This window comes from Panthera tigris, chromosome B1 (genome assembly GCF_018350195.1).
Source record: "Panthera tigris isolate Pti1 chromosome B1, P.tigris_Pti1_mat1.1, whole genome shotgun sequence".
Taxonomy (NCBI): domain Eukaryota; kingdom Metazoa; phylum Chordata; class Mammalia; order Carnivora; family Felidae; genus Panthera; species Panthera tigris.
The window spans coordinates 199,811,772-199,823,172 of record NC_056663.1 but is presented as its reverse complement, the minus strand read 5'-3'; the positions used below and the strand labels follow the sequence as shown (position 1 = coordinate 199,823,172).

The following is an 11,401-nucleotide window of genomic DNA, read 5'->3' as shown; positions in this document are numbered from 1 at the left end:
GGCTGGGCCAGTCGGTAGAGCACACGACTCTTGATCTCCGTCCAGGTCGTGAGTTCAAGCCCCACCACGGGGCGTGAAGCTTACTTAAGGAAAAAAAAAAAAAAAAAATTGATTCTACATAAATTGATTCTACACAGAAGCGTATTTTTAGACTGTTTTAAAGGTGAAGAAAGCATTTAAAAAACATGCCTACACATCTCAGAAACCATAAAAAGAATGGATGAAACAAAATTTAAATGATTCTCCTCCGCCCCAGATTAAAGACAATGCACATAAAAGGAACGTTCTTAAATGCTGAGCGATGAGGAAAGTGTTGTATCTACAGACTGGAATAACGCAGCTGTGAAAAGTTAACCAGGTCTACAATTCCTGCCACGAGAAGACATCAGAGTAAACGCCTATTTCCCACATCACGGGGCAGTGTGGTTCCACCTTGTGCTGTAAGCTTCTCTCCGTATGTTCAAATATACGTTCAGCCGTCGAGAAAAGTGTTTTGCAGAAATGTTAGCAGCGACCATCTCACGGCGACAGAAGTAGAGTTTTCCCTTATACTTTTAAAAATACACTGATTTCTTTTTCTACGATAAACATCGACGTTTATATGTACTCCCCGCCCCGCCCCCTCCCCCCGGAACAAAAAGACGAAGTTTTGTCTACAGCTACAGACAGAAATCCGTGTTCTGTGCTAGATTCAGGGAGTAGTTGGGGGGGACGGGGGGGGGGGGGATGGACCCATTTCTCAGCAGACCACCCCCCGCCCTCCGCAGCAAAGCAGCAGGCCAACACTCTGAGCGAGGCCCGTAAGAGCTGAGTCAGCTTCCTCTGCACGAGGTGAACGGGCCACTTGCCACCTGCCACCTCCCGCCGCACGGAGCTGAGACAGGCCGCGGCCGTTCGCTGTGATAAATGAAGACAGCCAAGCGTGTTTCAAATTTTTTATTCGGTGTTAACTCCACAAGAAAACAAAAAATCAGTTACTCTGGTGTACGTGAAATCAGAACAATACAACCACGGGAAACAATCTCGGCCCAGGAATGGAAAACGGGTACTTCAGTGCTACGGGTACGCAACGCGCTTCATATACCACAGTGCGTTTCAGCGTTGTGCCAACTTTTTAAAAAATGCTTTTTCTTTGTGATCATCCATTCACAAAACTAAAAACCACACTTTCAACTCTGCTGCTGAAAGCCTCCAGGCTTCAGCCACTTAGCTATGAAAACAAATAAATACATAATCTGTTAATCCCCCTGCCCACTTATAATCCAACCCCATCCCCCCCCCCCGCCCCCCCCACGTGGAAGATGCAGGGTCTTCCTACCGGTGCGAAGGGAAGTCGGCACCTTTGCCACCTGGAGCCCTGTCTGGATAAAAAGCAGCTGTCCGAAATCAACTGAGCTAAAGGTTGTGTCTGAAATATATTTATTTGGTCTCTGCTACATTAAGCAACGATTTCTAGAATGATCGTCACCGTAGTGATTTTAGGAATTTACAACTTCCAATTCTTTTTTGCCTTTGCTGTTAAATTGTATTTCAGTGCAGATGCTAATCACTTTTTAGGAAGCTCCGGAAGAAAGAAAAATACATAAAACCTTATAAAGTCTGTAAATAAATAACAGCAACGTAAACCTTACACACGCGCGCGCACACGCACACACACGCACACACACCCACTTTAAAGTGTCAAAAGATGTGCTGTATAAAAACAAACCCTGCCGTGTGGCGAGATCCGAGCCAACCGTCCATCAGGTCTCTCACAGCGACGACACACACAACCGGGACGACCCCACAGCCTCGGGGTCGCTCGCCCGTGTCATCAACGACGAGAAGGGCAACACCACCCAGTGCTCGAAGCACATCAGGGATTCCTCGGCCACTTCGCCCCCAGCCGGTCACCGCACGCGCGTGCTGCCTGCCAAGGGCAGTGGTGACGCGGTCTCGTCTGTGTCACGCTTTTCTGCCATTCCTGACGATACAGACGTGCTAAACTGATGCTACAAATTAGGTTGTTTTGTTTTGTCTTTTTCGTAAGGAGTTAGTTTAAAAGGAAACGCAATCTGGTTTTACAAACACCGCTCCTCCCAGCTTCACCTGCTGCCCGGCGGCGTGAAAGCGCGAGGAAGTGGCCATCATGAGTGGACGGGACTGGTGTGAGACGGACTGACCCCTGGGTCCCCACGAGAGCGGAAAGCGAGTCCCATGAAGCAATCGCACAGGTATGGGAGAAACGGTTACTCCCCCCGCCCCCAACCCACCACAGAGAACTTGCCCAGAACATTCTCTCAAACACAAAATGAGATCTAAGCTCTACTAAAATCACAGCCACAACAGGAGCTAGCTGCAGCAGCCGAGGTTTCTTCGGGGTGACGAGGTGGCCTTTACTGCACGTCAAACGTTTATCATTTAGAGTTCTGGAGGCTTCGAATCAATGGAGGTCACCAGCAAATCATAATTTGCAACTAAGATCCAAACCACAAACAACCCGGAAGGGGTGTTTTGGCGTAAACGTAACTGCAACGTAAGAACGGGCTGGGGGTACGCTCTTTACCCTGCTGGGCCTCATACGCTACCCGACACCCCGAAGCCTTGGCTCCTTCAGCTAGCAAGAAATCACACACCATAGTATCTTCCATGATACTCGAGGGGGAAAATCCTAAGATAGAAAACACAGTATCGTGTAAGTCTCTAAAAGCACACCCTTGCGGTTCCTACTTCAAATGTACATGAGATCTGACTGAATGAAGACCGTGGATGAGTCACTCATGCTTCCCTCCTGCCTTCAGGAAGGCACCGATCCATTGCAGGGGAAGGTGTCTATGTCCCAGTTCTTAGAGAACAAAGCCTAAAGGTCCCAAAGCTCAAGTCTCTGGAGAGCGGAAGTGGTTGTGGACACCGCGGTGCTAAGGTAACAGTGACCGGGCTGCAGCCAGCAGGACAGTAGCTGCAGTCAAGGTGCGGAACGCAGGGCTACTCCTAGACAAGCACATGCACACCCATTCTGGATTTGACAACACAATCTAGTCTATTTCAAATAGCCAAGAATTTAACAGCTTGGAGGAAAAAAAAAAAAAATGTTCAACAGGATAGCTGTCCTCAACTCTAAAATAAGCAAGAAGAGAAAGATAATTACTGATCTGAATCAGTTAATTGAAGAAGAACCCTAAGTTGTTGTTTTAGATTAACAGGCCTCACAAAAGGGTAATTTGCCATCACAGATCGTTTTCAAAAATTAATTTGCACTACGCTGCAGGTTTAGAGATGAGTTCGAGAAAAGAGCTCCTCTTCGCCAGGGTCCGCCCACTCGCCCCCACCGTCCGAGCCGGAGCCTTCCGAGCCGGAGCTGGCGCTGGAGGAGATCTTTCTGTGGAAGCCGTTGGGTTTTGCTCTGGCATTTCTCTCTCCTGCACACCTTGCTTCATAAACAGAAGACACCTGCGATGAAAGGAACAGTTTCAACAGATCAAAAGCCAGGTTTTTTTCACAAGGGCTACGCGAAATACTCTTGACACAGAGATCAAGTAACAAGTCCATGGTTTGCTCGGGAGAGTTACACACACCATGAAGTTTCGCTGCTTCAAAGCAAAACCACCTCTCCTTCCTGATCCGTAAGGCGTCCAGAACCCTAACTCGGTATGTTCGGTCCCCGGGACAAAACGTTCTGTATGTCAGGGCTGCCCGGAAACAGCAGTCTAAGTGTCGACCACGGGTGGGGACGAGGCTGGGCGCGGGGACCCCCGCCCTGCCGTGTCTCCCTGCCACATGGGGAGAGCCCCCAGCAAGCAGACCAACCAACGCAACCACACGCTGCGGTGCAAACCAGGCGACGTGGCCAAAGGGGAAGGGGAGAAAGGACACACACACACACGCTCCAGACAGGTGGGCAGGGAAAGAGCTCTTCCAAAGAGTCCTCACCTGAAGGTGGAAAAGTGAGCCCCGTAGGAGTAAGAGCCAGAGGTTGTCCGGGAGCCTGGCCTCAGACCTGCAGTCCTACAAACCCCGTCGTGTGGGACTGTCCCCCACCCCCCCCACACCAGGTGGTCAGCACCTCTGTCCCCCAGGACACTAAATGCAAATGGCAGCCCTTCCCTAGTCACAGGAACGACCAGTGCCCACCCCCAACTCAGGCAGAGTGATCAGCAACAGCACCCTCCCTCCACAGCAACTAGCGATGGTCCCCGACCCCCGAGGCGACTACCAAGGCCTCCTTCCCTCCCCCCACAGTAGCCGGCAACGTGCCACCCCCACCGGCCGCTTCAAGCGACCAGCAGCACCCCCTGGGTCACCTTAATTAGCAACGTCCCCACCCCCATAGCAACCAGCTCGCCCCATCACGGCAACCAGCGGCACCCCCTCCCCCGGGCCACGGGAACTAGCAGCCCCCCCGGTCATACTTATGACACCCCCATTTCCAGTTGGGCAGCGCCACCCCTGGTTGGGCCCCTGAGGCGGAAGCAGAAAGACAGCTGCGCGGAAGGAGGGAGAAGGGAGGGTGCGAGGCCAGAGGCACGCGAGGGCAGAGCGCAGTGACAAGAGGTCACCGTGGTTAGGAGCGTGAGTCGCAGAGTCCCAGCAGAGGCTACGGCTCAGGCCTGCACTTGCGGCCAGACACGCGGTCCCCAGTCTGTGCGGAACAGCACAGTGGCGGCACCGGTCGGGCATCGTGAGGGCCAGCGAGGGGACACCCGACCCGGACGGGGCACGGGAGACGAGGCGGAAAGAGGTGCAACAGCTGACGGGTGGGGCGGGACGGCGTGTGCAGGTGACAGAGGCCGGACAGCGGCGGCTGAGCTTGGGTGCAGCAGGGCGCCATTCGCTGAGGTGGGACAGACTGGTGGGGGGAGGCCCACAGGCCTGTGGGTGATTTGGGGGAAAGTCCTCGCAGGACCTGAGCTGACACGGAGAAGACAGACACGTTTCCTTCGGTTCATCGGCCTGCCTGCCGGGAGCTCGTAGAAACCCGACGCGGCCCGGTGCCGGGGCCTGAGACCAGAGCGCCGCACCGGGCGTGTGGAGGGGACAGGAAGGCGGAGTCCGGTCACGGAGCCCAGCTCGAGGGCTCTGTGGTGGTGCCCACCCAAGGGCTTGTTGGGGAGCGACAGGTCCAACTGGTGGGCAGAAATGCCCGGGGCGGCGCTGGGAAGGACAGGCCGGGGGAGCGAGGGAGGGGCTGTGGGAAGCCTTGGAGGTAAGCAGACGAGGAGGGAGGCGATGCAGACGTGGGCTGAGGGCCACGGGGAGGAAGAAGGTCACACCCACAGAGCTGGGTGACCCGGGACAGTGGGCGGGCGGGCGGGAGCTCCCAGGGCTCTCAGGCTGTAGCCCGAGTGGCAGAGAGGGGGGTGGGGTGGGGGGTGTGTGTGGCCGTTAGTAAGTTAGTAAGGAGGACAGTCCACTTACCCTATTAAAATCTAATGGACGCTCTTCGTTACTGGGCATGTCTTTACCATCTGGACACTCTTCTATACCATTCTCTCCCTTGGCATTTGTATAACATTCTTAATCATTTTGAATGGAGAAGGGAAAAGAGGGAGAGGGGGGGAAATTTCATTAAGACATGGTTATGAAACATACATTCCTGTGTCATTTTTTGCTGACAAGTCAGATCAGTTAGGCCTACCAGCCCTTCGGCGAGTTGGAGTAGTCACTAAAAGCAGACACGGTCACCACTGGCCAGCCAGGTGTGCACGAGCAAACCGCCACGCCCGTTTAGAAATTCTGATGAACTGTTTACCGAGTTTTTGAAAAACAGGCTGGCATAACACACACGCCTGTCATCCCACCGTGAGACACCCGTTCAGCAAATACTCGCACCTGTACTGTGACAGGCCCTGGGAACACAGGACGAAGACGAACAAGGCCAAGCTCTCAAGAGCGTATGGAGCGGGAAGGGACACCGACGATATATCGTGCGTGGTCACATGACAAACAGACAGACAGGAGGAAGTGACGAGAGAGAGCGGCAGCCTCGTTTGCTCCCCCCGAGTCCACACCACGCTGAAGGACACCGTTACGGTATCTGGACAACAGGGAAGGGCAAGGATCTGGAGGCTACGATTAGAAGGAATCAGCAATCGTCCAGCGCAAAGCTTCTCAACGCTGGAGCTTTAAGCAGAGTCTGCCCAGGCCCCACGTGAAACCCCGACTGAGCCGCGCGCTGGGCCAGGGTCCAGGCAGCAGCTGTGACAAACCCCCCCGGGTGGTTCTGACGCCCTCCTGTCTTCGTCTAGACCAGCCCCCGCACCCCTGCACAGACACAGTGCCGGCCTGACACAGACCCTGGCTCTGAATCCCTGTGTCCAAGTCCCCTAATGCCCCCAACCGAGCATCCGTCTCCCGCCGCCTGCGGTCCAGCTACGGGGCGTTCAAAGGGATGGCGCGCTCCCCGTGCGTGAGACCAGGGACGACAGGGTCGGCGCCCCAGGACCGCTGTGCCCAAGGGACGGCCTTTCACCGAGGCTGCACCGGCCTCACCACGCTCCCCATGACCTCTAGCTCTCTCTGTCTCAGGACCTCGAAATTACCAGCTCGGGCTCTGGGACTAGACGGACATCACAGCGGATCTCCCGTTCTGCCACACACCTGTGACGGAACACGGCAGATCACTGTCCCTCTTTTGAGCCCCAGCTCCCGCATCTCTGACACGGGGTCCCCCCTCGCCCTCACGCGGTGCTGTGCAAGGTAAAGAGACGACGCGTGTGCAGCCCCAAATGTGGCCCCGGCACTCAGTGACCCCTTCTACCGCTGCTATGAACCCAGACCCCGGCTTACTCATCCCTTCTGGGCAGTCACCTGACCAAGTTCTCGCAGTCCCCACGCCCCACCCAGTTCGTTACCACGTGAACCAGGTGAGCGAGCGTATGAGGGAAGGTGACTAGTTCCTGGACTAGGAGACGCGCCCAGACAGCTGCACCCAACCCCACCGCGATCCTTCCCGTCCTGCTTTAGGAATTCTGTACGTCCAAAAGGAGTCTGTGCTGAGTGCGGACGACGTTCCTCACGATCCTCACGTGGACGGTCCCCACGTTCTAGGCCAGGACCACGCACCAGTCCCAGGCCATGCGCGCCGCTCCTCTTAAGTATCCCCTCAGGGAGGCACGATCTGCAGCCTCCTTGTGCAAACGATGGAGACACAGAAGGCCTGGTCACAGCCCAAAGGTCTGGCAATGGAAGCACTGGAGTCCAGCCCCGTTTTGTCTCCACGGGGTCCCCGCACGACCTTCTCTGTTAAGACTAAATAATACCCACACTTACAATGAGCCTTCCAAACATCTCAACTCCAGTGCGGGAGAGCTCTAGAGACCCCCATCCGGGAAGACCTGTCAGGGCAGAGTGTACAGGGCCCTGCTGCTCCGGCTCCTTGCTTCTGGCTGACCCCGTCCCCCACCGCACCCTCACACGGTTCCCCCTTGGCCGGGCCCCCCAGGCTATGCCGAATGCATCCAGCTCCCGCACCAGCCAGGGCTTCTCACGGGGCACCTCTCCCCGCCGGTAGCCCCAACCGGCACACGGCTCGTGTCCCTGCCCTCTCCGGTCCCTGCACACACATCCCCGCAATCAGGAGAGCAGGAAGGAGGGCCGTCTGCCTCTGCGTTCCCAGTGCCCGGCACGAGGGCACGTAAGACATGCTTGCCGCGTGGCCGCGCGTGCGAATGCACGGCAAGGCCGGCAGGAGGCAGGGTGCGGGGCGTGGGCCTCCAGGCCAGACGGGCGCCCCCACCGCAGGGCACATGGTGCTGCCCTACTGTCAAAGGGCACGGCCCCCGCTGCTTCCCAGCGAGGCCGAAAGCTTCCAGGTCAGCCCCTTAGAGCAGCACACGCTCGTTATCAATCATCAGCCATGCTGGAAGCTTCAGGGGCAGAGGGGAAGGCGGAGGCTGCCTGGTTTTCTGGCTGACCCGCTCCTGAGACCGCACACCCCCGCCCCCGCCCCCACCCCCACAGGCCGACAGAAGGCGGCTGTGGCGCCACCATCAGCACAAGGCAACTGTGCAGGGATTTAATGCAGTTGTGAGTGGAAGGTCGTTCAAAAGCCTGGTGAACGTTCCTCATCCACTGAGAATTTCTGTATTTGCCACCTCACAATTAAAAAAGCGTCACGCACTGACCATCGCTTACGGCACCTACCTGGGACTGTACTGGTCGCCAAGGACCCACAGCTGAGAGTCGGGACGGACTTCTTACTAACACACGAAACTAGACTAAGGCTGTGCAGACGGCCCTTGACACACTAACAAAAGCACGAACTCAGTGTCTGAAAATCACGCTAACCTCCCACAGGGATTGGTCTTCCTAGACCCCTGGCCCTGCCACATCCCTCTCTCCCTCTGGCACTTTCTGGGTGGTCCTCTCGCTGCCCTACTCTGGGCACTCAGCCTCCCTTACCTGTATTCCCGTTAACTCGTCTCTGACTTAACACTCACCCAGTGCAGCACGATGGACATACGCCAAGGCCAGATTTGTGCTCCCATCACCCCGGCGCCCCCCTGGGCACCGAGTACAGACAGCTACTACAGAGAACGAAGCCTCTGGACCACAGGAAGACAGCCTGGACGCAAGCCTGAGCTCGATGGCTAATATGCATGATTCGGACAAAGTACCAAACCTGAATCTTAGAGCTTCCTCATCTGAAAACTTCGGCTGACATCTCACAAGGCTATTGTGGGGCCTACGTACAGAAAAGATCGAGAGCACCTGGTAAATAATAAAAGGGGACCCAGATGTTAGCTGATGCTAAGGCAACAGGCCTTTAATAAATGCGGTTAGGTAAACAAGGCTGCTGAAGCTGAAGCCCTCGCCCGACACTTTGGGACCCAGCGAGCCTCTGGCAAGGAGGGAGGCGAGCTTCGGGGGAGGCGATCTGGGGCTCACAGAATAGAGAGAAGCAACCACCCCGCCTCCCGCCCGGGCGGAGAGGCCGAGCTGCAAAGGGAGGCCAGCGTAGGCGTTCCGAGCGCCGGAGTGCGCGAGGCCTGGTGGCCAGTGAGGGGTGTCGCTGGCTCCGCGTTCGTTACAAAACAACCGGAGACGTGACAGACCCGCGGACGTATAAATGCTAACAGACGGTGCGCGTGCTCCTTCCAGCTCTAACAGGGGAGACCAGACGCTGCAGCCGACAGGGGCCCCCGACACAGGGGCCCGGAGTCTGCCTCGCCCACCCCCTGGAGCGAGCCCCTGGCCTTCACAGTCCTCACCTCGCCCCGGACTTCAGGTCAGGGCTTTCTACAGCTTCCGGGCATGCTCACCCGAGAGGCCCACAGACCAAATGTGCTGCTGCCCCATGTCCCCCACCGCCAGCCCCCTCCGGCCCCACCCTGCTACTCAGCCCTCACAGACTCACTTCAGCGAGCCCCGGCCTCCTCTCCGAAACCTCTCCTCGCCGCTCCCGCATCTACTCCCCCAGCAGCGCCCGAGGCCAGGCACGGACCCCGTCACTCGCGGACCCCTGCAGGAGCCTAGCGCCCCAGTCGGTACCTTCGGCTTTTCAACTGCTCCTCAATTCCCTCTCCGCTCTGCTGATAGAATTGTTGTAGAACACAAAGGTGCCTGGGGGCACCTGGGGGACTCACTCGGTTAAGTGGCAGACTCTCGGTTTCGGCTCAGGCCATGATCTCACGGTTTCGTGAGTTCAAGCTGTGCATCGGGCTCCGTGCTGACGGTGCGGAGCCTGCTTGGGTCTCTCTTTCTCTGCGTCCCTCCCCCACTCCCTCAAAATTAATAAATCAAAAAAAATTTTTTTTAAATAATAAAACACACCTCTGCCGAGATACCCTCCAATTCGCAATCTTTTAAACAACCTTCCCTTCCTGCAGGTTAAACTTGACCTAATTCGGCAGAGCTCCCAAACCTCCCGATGGGCTCCTTCCCTGTCTGCCTCTCCAGCCTCAGCTTACAACCCAGCTGGGCCCGATGGGTCCCTGTTCCCTCCACCTGCCAGAGATCCTCTTGCCCCAGTATAGGCTGTTCTCTTTCACGGGCTCTGCCCTTGCCCGGCTTCCCCATCTGGGCGTCTTCCTGAAGATCCCCCCCATAGCTGATGATTTCTGCCCCACGATTCACTGGGATCCTGCCCAGATGCGGTCAAAGGTCGGTCCTGCTTTTAGGTATCCGAATGCCTTTCCCCACATCAAGCTAAGGGCAGGATGTAGTTCTCATCTCTGTGTCTCCAGTGTCTCACAAACGCTGGCTACACGAAAGCCTCTTGGTAAATGTTTTCTGGACTGATACTCATAGTGGAAGAATTGCTCGTAACGAATTAGAAATCTGAACGAAAGAATCAATGACCTACCTTCACACTCTGACGCAGGAAAAAGAGGAGAGTACAAGGCTTTTTCCCACCAAGTCTGTTTTTCCTGACTTCTATTCATTCCTTGAACATCAGTGTTCAATACAGGAAACTGTTGAGGTTAAACGAACACAGAAAAAAGTTTACAAGCTTTCAGGATAAAAGAGAAAATTCAAGCATTATTAACTATGAACTACAAATCCAGGATTTTTAAATGATGACTATTTTTTTTTTTGAAGTAGCCTTCATGCGTCTGACTTCAGCTCAGGTCATGATCTCTCGCTCCATGAGTTCGAGCCCCACGTCGGGCTGTGGGCTGACAGCTCAGAGCCTGGAGCCTGTTTCAGATTCTGTGTCTCCCTCTCTCTGACCCTCCCCCGTTCATGCTCTGTCTCTGTCTCTCTCTCTCAAAAATAAATAAATGTTAAAAAAAAAAAAAAATTTAAAGTAGGCTTCATGCCCAGCACAGAGCACAATGTGGAGCCTGAACTCACGACCCTGAGATCGAGACCTGAGCTGAGATCAAGAGTTGGACGCTTAAACGACTTGAGCCACCCAGACACCCCAAACTGACAATTATTTGTTTTTGTGTTTTTAATACTATTCTAGACAAGGTGATTTTATTTAAAGATTCTATTTTTAAGTAATCTCTACACCCATTGTGGGTCTTGAACCCAAGCGCCCCAACAAGGTGAATTTGAAAAGCCAAAGCGTTCGTAGCACATAAAAGAAGTTTTTCTTAAGAAGCATTTATATTGGAAGTGGAATGAAAATCTTTTTAGAGACACAACAAAAACTCTTACGAGGCAGAATATTCCCCATAAACATCCCCAGGTAAGGCAAATTTCTCTATTTTGGAAATGCAGAGAAGTAACAGGGCGGTCCCAAGTCTCCACTGGTGTGCAGTGCTCTGGAGAAAAGGGAGGACCCTCCTCCTCACGTGCACGGGCAGGAGGGAGTCGAAGACAATGCGGGACAGAAAGAAACGGTACAGGCAGAGTTACCAGCCTAAACGTCTTTGTAACTCAAGCATCTGCTTTGCTGAGACCAGAGGACGGTGAAACTAAATCCAAATAAAGGACTGTGAATACTGCACGCGTCTTTAGTGTTTTAGAGAACGTT

At 54.8% G+C, this 11,401-nt stretch overlaps 1 protein-coding gene across 20 annotated transcripts in view; it reads right to left on the bottom strand.

Moving 5' to 3' along the window:
• Window positions 1-3,000: 3,000 nt before the first annotated feature.
• KIAA0232 (KIAA0232 ortholog) overlaps window positions 3,001-11,401 on the bottom strand; it is an 84,069-nt gene continuing 75,668 nt past the window's right edge. For 15 of the 20 annotated variants that reach the window (XM_042984991.1, XM_042984990.1, XM_042984992.1 and 12 more), the window contains 3 exons: window positions 10,283-10,391; window positions 5,395-5,492; window positions 3,001-3,429 (listed from right to left, as the gene is read on the bottom strand). In XM_042984991.1, the coding sequence (XP_042840925.1) occupies window positions 3,250-3,429; window positions 5,395-5,492; window positions 10,283-10,391 (387 nt within the window). In that variant the 3' untranslated portion in view covers window positions 3,001-3,249. The other 5 variants (XR_006217102.1, XM_042984999.1, XR_006217101.1 and 2 more) reach the window with 4 other exon arrangements.